We start from the raw sequence: 18,754 nt of genomic DNA on the forward strand, positions 1-18,754 counted from the left end.
CCCCCACATCTTATTACGGGCTCTAAATGGAGCCTGTAATGCTACATGCACCTTGCCTGGAGCCTGGCAGCTTACGGGCTCCCATCTGCATGTCTCCACTTTTATGCCTGCTGCAAGGTGCCTGTGTTGCTGTCTGGCGCCCGTGTCCCCACTGACGACAGTGACATCTAGAGAAACAGATGTCAGTTGTCAAAGACTGCCGCAGCGCTTGGGAGGCCTGGCAGTACACTGGCGACGAACACTGGATAGCCTGTGGGGGTGGGGGGGAAACACTTGTCACAGATTTTAAAAACGGTCTCAGTGTTTGGCCACGCGTTCCTTCGGTCACTAGGGATGGACCGCGTTTCCAAGGCCCTTCCATACTCAGGCGGGTGTCTCCGCGCAGCAGGCGTCTGCTGGGGGCGCCACGTGCACGTCCCCCGCCCCTTCAGGATCGCGTTCATTGCGTGCTGTGGGGGCGCTTTACGCCAGCAGCACTCAGTCCATTCGCCCCGCGCGTGGGTCGGTGACGTCACGCCCGGGTCGGTGACGTCACGCCCGGGTCCGCAGCCTCCAAGCACGCCCACCTGCGGGTCCCCACCCGAGGGTAAGCGACACTGGCCTCCTTGCGGCGCCGGAGCCTGCCTTTATACCTGGCCGGCGAGGGGCGGGGCCAGCCGGCGGCGCGACGTGCTGACGTCAGGCTGGCGAAGGGCGGGGCGAGGGCGGCGGCGGCGTGCGCTCCGGTACCTCAGTCGCCTCCTCGTCGTCATCCTCCTCTTTCGCGTCCTCAGGGCTCTTCTCCTCAGGGTCCCCTCCACAGCGTCCCGCGCCTCAGAGTCCCGTCCCGCCTTGCCCCTCGACCTCCCTCGGCCGCCCGCCGCCGCCATGGGCCCGCGCCCGCCGCGCCGCCGGGCCGAGGACAGCTGAGGCGCGGCGCGAAGATGGGCGAGGGCGGAGCAGGGCCCGAGAGCCAGCCGGAGCAGCCCGGGCGCCCCGCGCGTGCCCGCCCGCGCCGCCGCGGGGATGCCCGCGCCCGCCGCCGCGCCCTGAGCGCCTTTGTCTGCCGCCCGCAGCACCACTGGCCTCAGGGGCTCGCGCCGCGGCCGGGGGCGCGCCCATGAAGATGGAGCCCGGCCGGCCGGCCTCCCCCGCGGGCGGCCCGGGCCCCGACCCGGAACCTGGCGGGCCCGGCGCGCCGTTCGCCCCCGCCCGGAGCCCGGGGCTCGGCCCGCAGGACCCCGCGGCCGGCGTGGATGCCGGGCGATCTCCGGGATGGGAGCGGCGGCCGCAGCGCGCGGGCCGGGACCCCGACCCCGACCCCGACCCCGACTCCGACCCTGACCTGGCCCTGCCGGAGCTCGGCCCGCTCTTTTCCTGGACGATGGAGCCGGAGGGTGTTGGCCCCGCGCACAGCGCATCCGTCCGCGCGCAGGACTTCAGCCGCAGCCATCACCTGAGGGGCGAGGTCGACTTCTTCCCCTCCTTCGCCGCGCCCGAGGTGGGCGATTCGGCCCTGGAGCTGGGTCCCGGGGACCCGGACGGGCCCTCTGACTTTAGCCAGACTCACCCCCTAACGAGCGAGCCTGCGGGGTGCCCGGAGGACAGCCCCCGCCTCCGAGCCGTATTCGATGCCCTGGACGGGGATGGGGACGGCTTCGTGCGCATCGAGGACTTCGTCCAGTTCGCCACCGTCTACGGCGCGGAGCAGGTAACTCGCTGCGTGAGGGCCGGGCCCGCGCGTTGGTCGTGGAGTGCAGTGGAGGCCAGGGGTCCCGCTTCTCTTCTGATTCACCGCTTCTCCCCTCACCTCTAGCTGAATTCGCTGAAGCACATCTTCCCCCTTTAAAGAGGTTTTATTCTCGGGAGTCAGTTTCTTTTCCTGCCATCCCAAGCCACACAGCTGGATCTTTCCTAAATTGAGGGTAGCTCCTGGCCTGGGGACATGCCCCCTGTCTGCTGCATAGAAGTGCCCCCCGGATGGACAGGTGCCAGCAGGTCTCCCAACTGAGAGCCCAAGTTCGGTTTGGCTGAAGTAATTCACTCCTGTCTGCAAAGGCCAGGCTGCACTTGGATGCTTAAGATCATATTAATAATCTATTTTGAACGCAGTTACTTCACCATCTATGGTTGGCTTGTATTCTAGGTAGGTTCGTTATTTGGGAGACAGTGAAGGCTAAAAATGTTCACTTCCTTACCTTCTGTGCCAAGGGAGAGGGATGAACCCTAGAGCACTGCGGTGAATACAGACTCCACAGAACTCCATCAGATCCACCTCCAGTCTCGTAGGACAGGTGAGGTGCTGGGCAGGTGAGGGAATGCGCAGGGCAGGGGGTCCCGAGCCGCTGCCAGGGCTGTGCTGCTCTGGGAGAAGGTGAGCTTACGAAAGTTCAGGTGGAGACAACAGCGTGGCTGTGTGTGTCCTGCTGTTATCCCAGATAGACATCACACAGGTGACAGGTGTTCTTTTAAATAGATTGTTCAGTGATGAGACATTCCAAAAGGCTGGTCTGCTAGTATTTGTATTTAATTGACTTTTCATACATGTGAATATTTGTGAAGTGGGTGTTCAGGTACATTGAGGTACATGTGCATGTTTAAGCCAAGAGGTAAAATTGACACCCTGGTATGTAGGGTTCCGCCAGAACATTAAGAACTTTTATACAGGATCTCTGTGCCCCTTGAGTATTCATGGTGTCCATTGAGCAGTCATGTAAAGAACTGGGTCATCCTGCGTCAGGGCTCCTTGTTGAGTTTTCAGTCCGGACGTGTCCATATGGGTATCCTGAATGTTGACCTCTTGGTCAGTGTGACGCTTGTGTGTAGCTCTGGTTTGAAGACATTGCCCAGGACAGGTCTCCCATCTCTTAGGCTAATGGGCAGAGATAGAGACGTGCCCATTAGACCCTCTGTAAGTCTAATGAGAGAGATTAGCCTGGATTGTGATCGCTGGACAGTGTCTTGCTTGCATGGTTCGCATGGGTTGTGGTCAGTGGTTCAGGTGTTTTAAAGCTTTTCTTTGTTGCCCCCCAGCTGGAGAGCACCTTGGGCATCCTCAGTTGTTTTTCACTGGAACGATGTATCTTCTCTCCAAACATGCGCTTCCTCATCATACCCATCAAGCATGTTAGGGAATTGGCACATTTGTTCTTCTTTACCATACTCTGACTTTGATGCGGTGCTTTATAGCTTATATGAGGCTCATTTGTGTTTTCCCTGGGTCATCAGCCTTTCTCTGAGGCGGTCATACGTGGAAGAGATTCATCCCACAGGTGAGAAACTGGAGGCCCATAAAAGTTAAGTGACTTTCCAAGGCCTCACAGATTGTCACTGTTGAAACAGGGACTAGATCTTCTGCTCATGACATTTAGATGGCTCCCAAATTCTTAGGTTTCGTGGCCCTAAACTTTACTCCCACAAAATTTCATCTTCTTGACTATCATAAACTCATTTTCATTTGGGAACCACCTTTTGTTGTGACATTCTTATTGATCACAGTGGGAAAAACTTTAGGTTGCTATTTGGGGCTGAGTTTTTTCTAAATATTGGACTTCCTTGGTGGCTCAGATGGTAAAGCGTCTGTCTACAATGTGGGAGACCCGGGTTCTATCCCTGGGTTGGGAAGATCCCCTGCAGAAGGAAATGGCAATCCACTCCAGGACTATAGCCTGGAAAATCCCATGGACAGAGGAGCCTGGTAGGCTACAGTCCATGGGGTCGCAAAGAGCTGGACACCACTGAGCGACTTCACTTCATTTCACTTCTAAATATTATTCAGAGTAGAACTGAGTCGACATTCTTTGCTCAGGGAGCTCCTGGTGGAATCTTGAGTTTGGGGGTGAGTCCAGGATGACTCAGGACTTGGTGGGAGTGGGCGAGTGAGGGAGGTCTGCAGTGGCACCACCCCCTCCATCTGCTCCCAGGACAGCTGGGGAAGAAGCAGAGTTGGGTGTGATCTGAGTACCGGACTTGGAGGAGCTTCCTGGGATGGTGGAGGGCAGCTCTTGTTTAGGAGCAGATAATTAACAGGGTAGTGAAAGGCTGATTTTTGTGTGTATGGCAAAGAGTCGGACACGACTGAGTGACTGAACTCAACTGAAGCTTTGGTAGCCTTTATTATGACTCAGACTTCCTTTTCCAAGTCTGGTGTCAGAATACGGCAAAGAGAAGAAATATTCTTTGCTAGTGAAGTATTTTAGAGAAAAGTGAAGAATTCTACCTCGATCAGTATTTTTAATTTTTTAAAATGCAAAGTCTTGGACATAGCTAAGACTAGAGAGAAGTCTGGTGAAACCCTCTACCTGCACCCAAGCCATCACTGTTTCCGAAGTCCTTGTTCACTTGTAAATTCTCTGTTCCCCACCCCCAGATTACTTTTGAAGCACATACCTGACATATCATGTCACCCATAAATATTTCCTTGTCTATCTCTAGAAGATAATTCTTTTTAAAACAGTCATATTTTTTTTAAACTGTAGGAACACACAGCAATAAAGACCATAAGTATTTGTACTTTCTACCTTGAGATTTCAGAATACAGAGTGCATGAGACTCTTAGGCTGGTCACATTACTGTCCTTGATGATAGCAACTTGATTATTGTCAAATTGTCAAAGGTAGCACTTGCAGTATCTTTTATGTAATCTGTTTATGAAGGAAGCATTTTGAATTATTTAAGTGGATTATCTGAATTTTTAATAGAAGTCGTTCCCATTTATAATACAGACGGCTTTTGTGTCCCTCTCTCTTTAGCAGTGTCATGGTGTATTTGGTTCTCATTACCTCATCTGGTGATAGATCAGGTGTGGTGTAATATAACACAGTGTTGGCAGGAACCTAAAGGAGAAAGAGCTACAGCGGTGCTTTCTGGTTGTGTGTTCTTGACCAGAAGTTTATAGTCAGATGTGCCCAGGCACCAGTTGTCAAGTTGCAAGAGCTTATCTTTAAGGCCTCGACCGTCTCTGAAGATGCCTTGTGGACGTGACCCTTTCATGATGAAGGACAGATGCTTTTGTAAAAGTTATCACCAACTTATCATAAAGAAGAAATTGTAAAATAAACTGTACTGTAAAATAAGAGTACTGTGAGAAACGATTGGTTTCTTTCAGTGTTACCTTTCAAAGAAATTCATTATAATAGTAAAGGTTATTTTCACAGGACAGCACTCACTTGGGCATTTAGACAGCCTAGGGTCCTTTCCAGAGAGCTCCGCACACTGGAGCAGGAACGCCCTTCAGTAACCTTGTGGGCCCTGCCTGTGCTCCTCAGTAAGGAGGCTGCTGGAGGTGGTGTCCACGCACAGGCGTCTCCCTGCTGTTCGTTCCTTTTCAGTCCTCCACTGGTGGGCACTTGGAGCTCCCTGAGGACGTTTGGGCACACCTTTCAGTTGTTCCACTGTCCTTTCCAGTCCTAGGCTTGGATTTGCGTGTGTGTGAGAATGAGCGTGTGTGCATGGCAGGTGCACGTGGGAACTGATGATGTGTGTGTGTCTGGCCCTGTGTGTTGGAGGAATTGCTAAAAGGCAGATGATGTTCCTTTCTGTGCTTGGATAACAGGCAATTTTGTTAGGGTCTTACAATTTTTTATGTTATAAAAATAACACAGGCTTACTGTTTCTAAAAACTGGAAAATAGAGTGATATAAAATCCAAACCAAAAAATGACCAACAATCCCACTAGCCTGAGAAAAACACCATTAGCATTTTAGTGCATTTCCTTCCAGACTGTTCTGTGCGCACACACACATACACACATAATTGTATAGAAGTACACAACTGAGATCCTAGTGGGGAGAAGCTAAATTATTTTTTATAGATGTTCATTGTTTAAAAATATGAAAAGACCACTAAGCAAAATATAAAAATAGGAATCACCTATAATCCCACCATCCAGAGATGACTCCTTAAGTATTTAATATGTAAATCAAAATATATGTAATGATGCTTCATTGTCCAAAAATGGTATATTCCATGTCTGTTGTTCCGAACCTGCCTTTTGACCTGGTTTTTAAAATTGAAGATCTCAGATATATACATTTGTCCTCAGTATGAGGGGTGGGGTGGGACTGGATCCAGGACTCCCCCGCATGGATGTCAAAATCCACAAATGCTTCTAGTCCCTTCTATATAATGATGTGGTATTTGCATATAACCTATACACATCTCCCATATACTTTATTTTTTTGTTTTATAATTTTTTATTGAAGTATAGTTGACTTACAGTGTTCTTTTTGTTAATTTTTTGTTGTTTTTTAATTTTTCCCTCCCAGGTACTTTAAATCATCTCTGTTTTACTTATAATATTTAATTCAACATAAATGCTGCATAAACAGTTGTTAATACAATGTGAATGCTATGTAAATAGTTGATAGCAGGTGGCAAATTCACATTTTGCTTTTTGGAAGTTTCTGGATTTCTTTTCCCCCCGCTGACAGTGTTTGATCCTAAGTTGGTTGAACCCGTGGCTGTGGAACACACTGATACGGAGGGCCAGCTGTGCTTTAATGGAAGCCTAACTTGTTCCCAGGAGATTCAGAGTCATGTGTGGCATTTTCCCAGTGCAGGCTCTTGCATGTAGGAAGAGTTAAATTCCATGTGGACTACACTGACCAGGTTGTTCAGTTCAGTTCAGTTCAGTCGCTCAGTCGTGTCCGACACTTTGCTACCCCATGAATCACAACACGCCAGGCCTCCCTATCCATCACCAACTCCCGGAGTTCACTCAGACTTTCGTCCATCGAGTCGGTGATGCCATCCAGCCATCTCATCCTCTGTCGTCCCCTTCTCCTCCTGCCCCCAATCCCTCCCAGCATCAGAATCTTTTCCAATGAGTCAACTCTTCCCATCAGGTGGCCAAAATACTGGAGTTTCAGCTTTAGCATCATTCCTTCCAAAGAAATCCCAGGGATGATCTCCTTCAGAATGGACTGGTTGGATCTCCTTGCAGTCCAAGGGACTCGCAAGAGTCTTCTCCAACACCACAGTTCAAAAGCATCAATTCTTCGGCGCTCAGCTTTCTTCACAGTCCAACTCTCACATCCATACATGGCCACAGGAAAAACCATAGCTTTGACTAGACGGACCTTTGTTGGCAAAGTAATGTCTCTGCTTTTGAATATGCTATCTAGGTTGGTCATAACTTTTCTTCCAAGGAGTAAGCGTCTTTTAATTTCATGGCTGCAGTCACCATCTGCAGTGATTTTGGAGTCCCCAAAAATAAAGTCTGACACTGTTTCCACTGTTTCCCCATCTATTTCCCATGAAGTGATGGGACCAGATGGCATGATCTTCGTTTTCTGAATGTTGAGCTTTAAGCCAGCCTTTTCACTCTCCACTTTCACTTTCATCAAGAGGCTTTTTAGTTCCTCTTCACTTTCTGCCATAAGGGTGGTGTCATCTGCATATCTGAGGTTATTGATATTTCTCCCGGCAATCTTGATTCCAGCTTGTGCTTCTTCCAGCCCAGACCAGGTTGTAAAGGGCACCAAATTATGGGTTGCTTCCTTTTCAAACACTTATTTCATTTAAATTTTGGATACAGGGTCGAAACAGTAATTATAATTGAAATATCAGACAGAAGAGTTGGATACCCACTGAAGGCTGTTAGGTGGCCCTTAGAAGTACTTATATGATAATTGCAGTTTCCACAGCGTAGGTTATCATCTTCTGATAGAAATGAATAGTCGTATATAAATTGATTCGTATGTATACCGTGATTTTAACTGTAAAAGTTGTCCATGAGAAAAAAATCTTTAAGGAAATATTAAAAAATTATTTTTTCATTGTGTGAGTGTGTGTTGGGAAGTGGGATGGTTTTATTTGAAGTATTGCCCAACTTTTCTATTGTTACTTATTTCAGTTATTTTGAAAAGTAGTGCCTGTACACATGCCATAAATTTCAAACAGTGTAGAAAAGAATCTATTAAAGAAATTTAATTCTCATATTTAGAAATAAAAATGTAAATAAACTCTGAAGACAAAATATTTGCCTGTTTACTTTGACTCCGTTAAGATTTTAGATCCATAAACAAAATATATCTAAACAAACTCAGATTTTCTAGTAAGCTTAAAAACTTTATGAGACATTGAACATGTTCAGTTGCTTATTGAAGATGCACTGTTAATTTTTGTTGATATTTGGAGAAATACATATTAGAACACGCCTGTGCTCTTGAAGATTGGCACTGAGCTTACATCAACATGTGATGTGAGTACAGGAACTTCCTGTGAAAGAACTGCACTGGTTGCATCGTTAGTCTGGAAGTTTTTGAGACTCGTCGACCCCATATATATACATGGATTGGTTCCATGTCATGGTTAGGGACGAAAAGAAATTTCTTCAGCAGGTGCAGTGTCGTTTCTCTGTCTAAATGTTTAATACTTGCTTTTGAAAAGTTGGTACTAATATTACTCTGGTTACAATCTCGAGGTGGCGTATTTTTCTCTGTTTCAAACCCAGCTCTAACGATAAGCAGTGTCCTGTTTGTGCCGATCGGTCACCTGTGCTGGCTGCAGCAGCCTGAGCAGCCTGCTTCCTGCAGGGACATATTGCGGGCAGGGTGTCCTGCATGGATGCTCTAAATACGAGACGGACGGAGGGCCAATAGCATTTTAGTGATACTAGCTGTAAACACCGGAAGCGCTGTCACTCGGTATAATTTTAAGCCCTTTTGCACACTGTCTGTATGTTGATCACTTGGGATTTCTAAAATTGCAGATATTTTTTAGCTCTTTTCTTGAAATCTCAGCTATTTTTCTAATGGCCCATGTCTTCAGAAGGATTTAAGGATATACAACTCTTGTAATTCTAGTTTGTTAAATGATCTACTTTGCTTTTTCTTCTGTTAATTTTTTTAAAAACCTGGACAAAAAGCTTTAGAGTCTTCAGTCCCCACAGGTGACTAAATAGTCCTGCTGTAGCCAGAGCGCGCTTGCCCGTTCGCGTCCCTGTTCTGAGCGAGGGCTCCACAGTGTGGGGAGCTCACCAGCGACGTTGCTGTCAGGGGCTTTCACGATTCATTGTTCTTTTTTATTTCACACACTTTATTCTGACTTTTCTTTAAACAAGTTTAACCAGGTTAAAACTGAAGACTCCAGTTACGAATGATGTGCTGGCACCTGTTGGCTGAGCCTGTTCGCAGTGGTTTATTTGTTGGGACCAGAGGCATTGCTCAGAACTGTAAAGACATTTACTGCTGTAAATCACTGGGGCAGTGAGCAGAACAGTGGCTTAGTACCTGCAGTACCTACGGGTGTTTTTCTCACTGTCACTAGAAATCCTGGGGCATTTATAAATCTTGTTTATTTATTAATTTATTTATTTTTATAAATCTTGTTTAGATTAAGCTTCCTGCCAGTGAACTGATTAATCATATATAGTTTAAAAATTTTATGATTTATTGAAGTTGAAAAAAATTTATTGAAGTATGGTTGATTTACAGTGTTATGTTAATTTATTCTATACAGCAAGATGACTCAGTAGAGATACATATATATACACATATACATATATATACATATGTATACACACACACGTGTGTTTGTGTGTGTGCACTCAGTCGCTCAGTTGTATCTGACTCTTTGCAAGTCCATGGACTGTAGCCTGCCAGGCTCCTCTGTCCATGGAGTTTTCCAGGAAAGAATACTGGAGTGGGTTGCCATTTCCTCCTCCAGGAGATCTTCCTGACCTGGGGATTGAACCCTCGCCTCCTGCATTGGCAGGCAGATTCTTTACCACTGAGCCACCTGGGAAGCTGTTCATATGCACACACACACAATCTTACACGTATGTTCTTTTTATGTTCTTTTCCATTATGGTTTGTCACAGGATGTTGAATATAGTTCCCCTGTGCTATAAATAGGACCTTGTTTGTATATGTATAAAGTGAAATGTAATTTTAGTTTAATTCATAGATTGCTTGAGCTGCAATAAAAGGAAGACTCTACACTGATGAGAGAGATCAGCATTTTGTTTGAAAGCCTACTAAAGTACCTGTAAATCCTTCAGCCACTTTGGCTATTTTTCTCACTTGACAAATGGAAGAGAGGCTGGAGCTGTGAGTTGCAGGAGAGACCTGAGCTGAGGGTGCCTGGGCTCCTGGCTCTGGCCGAGCTGATGGCTGGCTCTGCCAGGCCCCTGGTGGACCCGACCACACCCGCGTAGGAGTGCCATCTTTGTTTAGGAGAAGCAGGAGGAGGCCCAGCCGGCCCAGGGCACCCCTCTGTCCCCAGTGTTCTGGCGTAGAAGCTCTCAATAAGATACAAAGACTCTTGGGACTTCCCTGGGGTCCAGTGGTTAAGACTTTGCCTTCCATTGCAGGGGCTGTGGGTTCCATCCCTGGTTGAGGAGCCACATGCTACATTCTTCTGGGCCAGAAAACCAAAGCGTAAAACAGAAACAGCATTGTACCAAGTTCAGTGAGGACTTTAAGAGTGGTCTACACATGGGAGGGAGGTTCAAGAGGGAGGGGCCCTATGCATACATGTGGCTGATTCATGTTGATGTATGTGTTAAAGACTAACGCAATATTGTGATGCAATTATCCTCCAATTAAAATTAAATAAATTTATATTTTAAAAAGTAGCCTGCGCATGCACGCAAATCTTAAAAACTCTTAAAAGTCAAAGGGAAAGGAGACCAAAAACTGATAGAAAAATGAACAAAAGACATGAAGACGTTCACAGAATATATACAGATGGCCCTCAAATATATGAGAAGATGCTCAGCTTCACATACGATAGAAGAAATGAAAATTAAAATCGCAGGAGAAGTTTCTCACTGTGGCAAATATATGAAGCTTGAGCACATCTCGTGAGGCCCTCAGGAAGCAGGCACCCTCTAGTACAGCTGTGGGGGTGCAGGGTGGCCCAGTCCTGCTAGGGGAGCTAGGCAGTGCCCGTGTGCACACTTGTCCTCCACGGCACAGCCCCGCTTCCTGTCATTTACCCCGAGCGTGTGCCTCCACAGATGGCAAAACACCAGACGCACAGGGTGGTTCCCTGCAGCGCTGTCTGCGATGTAAAATGGAAACAACCGAAACGTCCATCCAGGATGAGTGAGCCAAGGTGCATCCCCTTAGCAGAGAACTGTGTGACTGCAAAAATTAAAGAGGGAGATTCCTGTGAACTGCCAGAGTTATTTCCCAGATACATTAAGTGAAAAAAAGTACAAATTAACATGCATAATATGGGGCTTCCCTGGGGGCTCAGTGGTGAAGAATCCGCCTGCCTGTGCAGAAGATGTGCGTTCAACCCCTGGTCCTGGAAGATGCCACGTGCCGAGGAGCAACTAAGCCTGTGCACCGCCACTCCTGAGCCTGTGCTCCAGGGCCCGGGGGCCCTCGTGCTCCGCAGCAAGAGAAGCCACCACAGTGAGAAGCCCTCAGTTTTTTAAGGAATGTGTATTTGCTTCTCTTTGCAGAAAGAAACCTAGAAAGGATAGACTAGAAACTAATTAAAATAACTTATCCAAGTAGGTGGGGGCGGGGGGTGAGGGATCTGGGTCGGACTGAAACTTATCTGAGTATGCCTTTTTATATCATTCTGACTTTCTGAGTCATATAAATAATATTCTACATCTTGAAAAAATATAGCCGCATTGATAGAACAAAAGAATAATTGAATTTAAATGGAAGCAAATGAACCTAGAAGTATCAGTATATTGAATTATTATTAATAACATAACCACATAGGAAAGCGTAATTGCAGTCACACACAGTAGTACTCTGTATTCCTTTAGTGGGATATAGTCAGAAGAAAGAAAGAATGACAGAAAAACGTACTACAAATTAGGTTAGTTGTTGACAGGTCCGGGTAGTTCTGAACTGACTCTGGCCGTGTTTTAGGGTGGAGCAAGTGAGCACCTGTCCTGGTGTTGGGAGCCATGGTTTTCTGGGAGAAAGGAAGTGAAACGTGGTGGGAAGGACTGATGTCTGAGGATCCAGATTGGAGGCATCAGTGTGAATGCGTGGTGAACACACGCTCCTGAGAGGGCCTGGGGCAGTAACACCCCAGGACGACTGAGTACGTCTGCTCCCTAGATCCTGGCTGCCAAACACCATTTTTCACTAAGGGGATCTGGGATCCTTGGAGAAATGAAGTATTCCAGATTTTGGGCAGGGGAAATTCAGTGTGAGGCTGGATTATCTTGTACCAGAAACCAAGGAAGTGATCAAAAATTGATGGGGACATGTCAGAAAAAGAGCAGCCTGAATGGGTTCCTAATGGACAGATCTGGGCATTTTGAGCACAGAAAAGAATGACAATAATGGATACAGTGAATTTAGGGAGTCCACAGCACAGCAAGTGAAAGTCACAGGGGTGCTCCTGAGGGGTGCGTGGTGCTTCTTATGGACACCTGCCAGTTCAGGTAGAGTCTGGAAGATCAGACATTCACCAAGAGAATAGCCGATTCAGGCAAGATCATCAGTGGTTGTCAGAAAGCATCGTGTGTGCGATTGGCTGGTGGGGGGAGGGTAAATCCTCACACAGACTGAAGTGTCTGGAGCGACGACTGCTTCACTGAGGGGAGAAAGCTCTTTACACCGGAGGAGTCCAGCCCCTCCGCCTTGAGCAGACAGTCAAACTCAGACCCGCTTAGACTGTGTGCCCCTCCGTGGGACCAGTGAGAGGGACAGCATTCTTGCCAAAAATGTTTGAACTGAGTCAAGTAATGAGAAAGAATCAGAGCCATACTATAGGGCTGCTTATGCTACAGTCAGTCGTGTCTGACTCTTTACGGGACCATGACCTGTAGCCCAGCAGGCTCCTCTGTCTGTGTGATTCTCGAGCCAAGAATACTGGAGTGGGTCATCATTCCCTTCTCCAGGGGATCTTTCCGACCCAAGGATTGAACCAATGTGTCTTGTGTCTCCTGCACCGCAGGTGGATTCTTTACCTCTGAGCCACCAGGGAAGCCCACAGGACAGCTGCCTGGACCCTTCAAGTGTCAGCGTTCTAGACAAGATGTCCTAAACAGGGAGAACTGGGTTGGAGAAGACTAAGGGATCATGACCATAAAGCCTATCATTGACTGCATGTTGGAGTAAAAGAAAATAAAAACAGAAAGGCCATTACTGGGACGATTGGGAAAGTTTGAGTCTAGATGTAACACTTGCTGGTAACAGTGCTCAGTTCCTTGGGGTCATAATAGTGTTGAATTGTGGGGGAGAAGGGTTCCTGTTGCCAGGAGGTACAGGCGGAAATGACCAGGCGGGTGTCTGGATGTCTGGGGCCGACTTTCAGTGGTGCCACAGGAAGAGCACAGGTGTGTAGAAAGAGACGGAGAGCAACCGTGAGAAGACGCCAGTCACTGCTGACTCTGGGGAGGGGGTGCAGGTGTTACTTGAACTTTTTCAACAAGCTCGGCATATTGCAAACTAAAAACGAAAAATACAGTATGGGAAGTTCATTGATGATAACTTACACTTCATCTTGTGGGAAAGTTCGATTGTGTGGCTTTCACCAATCCTTAAGCAACAAAAAGAAACCAAAAACTCCTGAATTTCCAAACAAGTGGAAGGAACATTATACCTGCGCAGACAGGTTTTCCTTCTTCCTGACTCAGCCCCCATTCTGTCACTTTTTGGCTCGTCGAGTACACGGGGTATCAGGTGACACCTCTCTTTGACACAGTGGTTGAAGTGGGAAATTAAGGGACTTCCCTGGGGGTCTGCACGCCCAGGGCAGGGAGCCTGGATTCGATCCCTGTTTGGGGAGCTAAGATCTTACCTGTTCCACCTGAGAGTTTGAATGCCAGGACTAAAAGACTCTGCATGTGGCAACGAAGGCCTGACGCAGCCAGGTAAATTAAAAGAAAGAAATGGGAAACTAAAATTCCTTTTAAACTAGGAATAGATGTATGATTAAACCGCATATATATATGTGTGTGTGCTCAGCAACTCAGTCATGTCTGACTTTCTGCAACCTGATGGACTACGGCCTTCGAGGCTCCTGTCTGTAGAGACCTCCGGGCGAGAATACTGGAGTGGCTTGCCATTTCCTCTTCCAGAGGATCTTCCCGATCCAGGTGCTGAACCTGCATCCCCTGCACTGGCAGGTGTGGTCTCACCGCGGCACCACCTGGGAAGCCCCGTGTATATAGTCGGCTGTGCTGGGTCTTGGCTGCAGCACGCGGGGGCGCCTTCTGCCGGTGTATGGGCGGGGCACGGCTGTAGAGCACACGGGCTTCAGTTGTTGCAACTGCAGGCTTAGTTGCCCGATCGGGGATCAGACCCACGTCCCCAGCACTGGAAGGCGGATTCTTAGCCACTGGAGCGCCAGGGAAGTCCCCCATATTCTTATCAAGAGATTCCATTCCCCAAAGGGACGTGAACATCTTGTTCACCCACAGGTTCCCTCAGAGAGAGCCCCTTCTGCTCTCTAGGGACAGTGCCCAGTGGGTTCAACCCATGTTTGCACACCTGTGTGGGAGGAGCTTAGAAATGCTCAGGGGCCCGAAAATAACTTCTGTTTTCGGGTAGTTTATGTATTTTCTGCTTTGTGTTTTGTTGTGGAACTGGCTGGGTGCTGCTGTGGAGCATGTGTGTATGCACGACGGGAGCTGTGCGAGGCAGTCCTGAGGCTCGTTCACTGTGGGTTTAGGTATCAACACAGCGCAGCGAAATGGACTTGGTGGGGCTGGTCTAAGCCACAGAGTTGCCTGTTCTCATTGCTGGCGGTGTAGGAAGCCTTGAAAGGTGTACAGTGTGTGTTGTGACCTTAAGTGATGGTGAGGAATCTCCGTGTGTGTGTGTGTGTGTGTGTGTGTGTGTGTAGGCTGTTGATGCCTTAGACCACTGATGCATCAGTTGTCTCAGCCCCTGCGTGTTGTTCGGTGTTAGTCAGTACCAAAGAGCCTTTGTTTGTGCGGGTTATTTCTATTGGTCTTTGCTGTATTAGAAACTGAACCTAAAAAAAAAAAATCCCAAAACTGTGTCTTTTTATTAATTCATTGAAAAATAATCCATTACATGTTCGCATTACTGACATATTTTGGAAAAAAAAAACTGCTTTCTAAAATAGTGAGAGAGTGGCATTGTTTAACATTGGGGCAAGTTTCCTAAATGTCGGGCTTGATTGAAGAGAGCTGGTTTCTTTAATATCCGCTTCTGTGAGCCGTCTGTCATGTCATGTAGCTGCTGGAAAACTCCGTGGCCCATTTCAGAGAAAGTGTGAAGGGTGAAGGGAAGGGACGTCCCAGAGTGTTGAGACTGCCTCCCTTCTCGGACCCTGGGGTCCCGCAGCCTCTGGACCACTGGCTGAGAACAGCTGTCTCACCTGCGCCCCTGAAGTGGCTGTGTTGTGGCCTGATGTCCGGGTTTACACTCTCAGAGTCAGCGGTGGGTCCCGTGGACCTGGCTGCTGGGCCGCCCGGCGTCTGCTCGGTCTGGTCTGAGCGCGCCCGCCCTGCACCCGTTCCTGGCGGTGCTGCCGGGCCTGGTCCTGGGCTCATGTTCGCAGAGCCACCTCCCGGGGGTTCTGAAAATACTTGCCTCTCTTTAAAGACCACCCCCCCAAGGCATATCTTAACCTCCCTCTTTTCCTCCCTGCTGGGTTTATCCCGACACTGGTTTCCCCCGTGTCTACTTGGGGAGCACTGGGAAGGCTTTGGGGCTGCCCTCCGCCCTCACTGCTCCGTCTGGTAGCAGAGCCCAGAGGCAGGACGCTGGCGGAGAGGTCCGTCCACGTGGCCCGCTCCTCCTGACACGTGCCCGCTGCCCTCGGTGCAGCCTGCTGTGTGTGTTTGGTCCTTACTTTAATTCCATGTTTCCGTTTGACTGTTCTGTGCCGCTGTGGTGTGTCCCGCGCTCTCCTACCCTCACCCCTGCCCCGCGCCCGCTCCTCACCGTTCACTCTACAATGCTGTTTCCCCATTCCAGGTTCTTTTCATCGATGTCTCCTTGCGGGAGTTACACCCACACGTTTCCCCTCTGTCTGCCCCACTCTCGTCAGTGCAGTTACCCGCAGCCTTCCTGAGTGGCCTTCTGGCTTTGTCTTATCTTGACTACAGGCGTTGCCCATGGCTGGCCCAATTGTGAGCTGTGACCACACCTCCCTTCTGACGCACCTTTTTGCTTTTCCTGGAGTTAGTGATCCTTTGCTTAGTTTTCGGCACACCTGTCCACCGTCCTGTCTAGCTTGTCTGCTTGGACCTCACTGTCTGCTCACCCCTTGGAGCTCTGGGGGGCTCACCTCCCACCTCTGGGAGAACTGTGGTTGCGTCTCCCGAGTTGGTGTCCGGGCCTCGGCTCCCCAGGCAGACTCTGGACCAGGCTTCGCTTCTCAGGGATGAAGCGTGGTGCTGGGTCGTCCGGCACCCGCTCCGCTGCCTAGCGTGTCTGTGTCCTCCACTGTGAGCTCCTGCTTGCTGGCCCCTGTGCATCTTGCCGAGCCTTGGGGCCTCGCCTCTGGAGCCTGAGTTCCCTGGACCTCAGGAGGGAGGGAGAGGAGCTCACGCGTCCCTGTTTAACTCTGCTTAGCCCCTCTCTCTCCTTCGTGCGCCTGGCAGGACGGCTCAGGCACCGGCCTTTCTGTCTGCTCTGCTGCCATCCTGTGACCAGGGCGGAGTGGGGTGTGAGGGTTCAGTTCAGTTCAGTTCAGTCGATCAGTCGTGTCCGACTCTTTGTGACCCCATGAATCGTAACACGCCAGGCCTCCCTGTCCATCACCAACTCCCGGAGTTCACTCAGACTCACGTCCATCGAGTCAGTGATGCCATCCAGCCATCTCATCCTCTGTCGTCCCCTTCTCCTCCTGCCCCCAATCCCTCCCAGCATCAGAATCTTTTCCAATGAGTCAACTCTTCGCATGAGGTGGCCAAAGTACTGGAGTTTCAGCTTTAGCATCATTCCTTCCAAAGAAATCCCAGGGCTGATCTCCTTCAGAATGGACTGGTTGGATCTCCTTGCAGTCCAAGGGACTCTCAGGAGTCTTCTCCAACACCACAGTTCAAGAGCATCAATTCTTCCGCACTCAGCCTTCTTCACAGTCCAACTCTCACATCCATACATGACCACAGGAAAAACCATAGCCTTGATTAACCGGACCTTTGTTGGCAAAGTAATATCTCTGCTTTTGAATATGCTATCTAGGTTGGTCAAAACTTTTCTTCCAAGGAGTAAGCGTCTTTTAATTTCATGGCTACAGTCACCATCTGCAGTGATTTTGGAGCCCAAAAAAATAAAGTCTGATAGTGTTTCCACTGTTTCCCCATCTATCTCCCATGAAATGATGGGACTGGATGCTGTGATCTTCGTTTTCTAAATGTTGAGCTTTAAGCCAACCTTTTCACTCTCCTCTTTCACTTACATCAAGAGGCTTTTTAGTTCCTCTTCACTTTTTGCCACAAGGATGGTGTCATCTGCATATCTGAGGTTATTGATATTTCTCCCGGCAATCTTGATTCCAGCTTGTGTTTCTTCCAGTCCAGCATTTCTCATGATGTACTCTGCATATAAGTTAAATAAGCAGAGTCACAATATACAGCCTTGACGTACTCCTTTTCCTATTTGGAACCAGTCTGTTGTTCCATGTCCAGTTCTAACTGTTGCTTCCTGACCTGCATACAGATTTCTCAAGAGGCAGGTCAGGTGGTCTTGTATTCCCATCTCTTTCAGAATTTCCCACAGTTTATTGTGATCCACATAGTCAAAGGCTTTGGCATCGTCAATAAAGCAGAAATAGATGTTGATGTTTTTCTGGAACTCTTGCTTTTTCTAATCTAGGTCAGCAGGTGATTTGGTTTAGCCTTTCTCACCTGTGTTTCGTGTGTGTGTGAAGTCTCCATGTGTTGACAAAGTCCATAAACATGAACTTGGGCTCTTGGCAGCTTAGAAGATTCCACTGTGTTGCTGTGCTGTAGTCAGTGACGTTTGGGAGAGAAGTCACTATACCCTCAGCCACACAGGTCACTTTGCGTGTACCTGACTGCTAAAGGAGACCGAGTTTTGTGCTGGCAAAGTGGAGGTTCCTCCCTTGCGCTTGGAGTCCCAGTCATTTGAGGAGGTTCACCCGGGCTCGCTGTGTATTCCAGGGCTCTGCCGTAGGGTCCAGAGCAGGTCCCGAAGGGAGGAGCAGACGGTCCCTGGCTGCGCTTCCGGAAACGCCTCCCTGTTTCTCCAGGACATCCCTGTGGGCGATGGTGGCCAGCGGGAGTCATGCATGAGACTTCAGGAAAGCAGCAGGGTTGAGGCTCCCAGGGGCGGGGGTGTGAAGAGGGGGTGTGGAGGCCAGAGGCTGGGGCCTGGCGAGACACCCGCCTGTTTCAGGTGTCTGTCCAGGGGAGGGTCTGGCGTTGCCCGGTCCACAGGTGCTGTGAGCAGTGACTAGGTCAGGTGTGGTCCTGACCAGGGGCAGGGAGGGCATCTGCTCTGCAGGTGCGGTGCACAGGCTCCTCACTGCAGGGGCTTCAGTAGTCGCAGCGCATTGGCTCAGTTGCTCAGTTGTGGGATCATCTCAGATCAGGGATCGAACCTGCATCTCCTGCATTGGCAGGCGGATTCTTTACCGCCTGAGCCACCAGGGAAGCCCCAGTTTATTCTTGCTTGCTCTTTTCTTCTTTTGAGGTGACCTTTGTCATGAGGTGAAGGGTCGAGAGGGGAGCATTCCCGGTGGAGCCTAGCCCGGGGAGAGGCCTGCGTGGGAGGATGGGGGGCGCTTGAGGGGACGCGGAGCCTCGACTGAAGGGAGCTGGGCCGGGGCTCGAGGGGCTGCAGCCACCTTGAGGTGCCTTTAGTGTGGGCACGGGGGTGGGGGGGGAGGTGCCAGGGAGTTTATGTGA

At 49.2% G+C, this 18,754-nt stretch overlaps 1 protein-coding gene across 2 annotated transcripts in view; it reads left to right on the top strand.

Moving 5' to 3' along the window:
* The first annotated feature begins 677 nt into the window (after positions 1-677).
* Positions 678-18,754, top strand: part of RAB11FIP3 (RAB11 family interacting protein 3) — a 59,902-nt gene continuing 41,825 nt past the window's right edge. Inside the window, exon 1 of one of the 2 annotated variants that reach the window (XM_055562553.1) lies at positions 678-1,690. In XM_055562553.1, the coding sequence (XP_055418528.1) occupies positions 1,100-1,690 (591 nt within the window). In that variant the 5' untranslated portion in view covers positions 678-1,099. The remainder of the gene's footprint in view (positions 1,691-18,754) is intronic. The other variant, XM_055562555.1, reaches the window with a different exon arrangement.

This window comes from Bubalus kerabau, chromosome 23 (assembly GCF_029407905.1).
Source record: "Bubalus kerabau isolate K-KA32 ecotype Philippines breed swamp buffalo chromosome 23, PCC_UOA_SB_1v2, whole genome shotgun sequence".
NCBI lineage: Eukaryota > Metazoa > Chordata > Mammalia > Artiodactyla > Bovidae > Bubalus > Bubalus kerabau.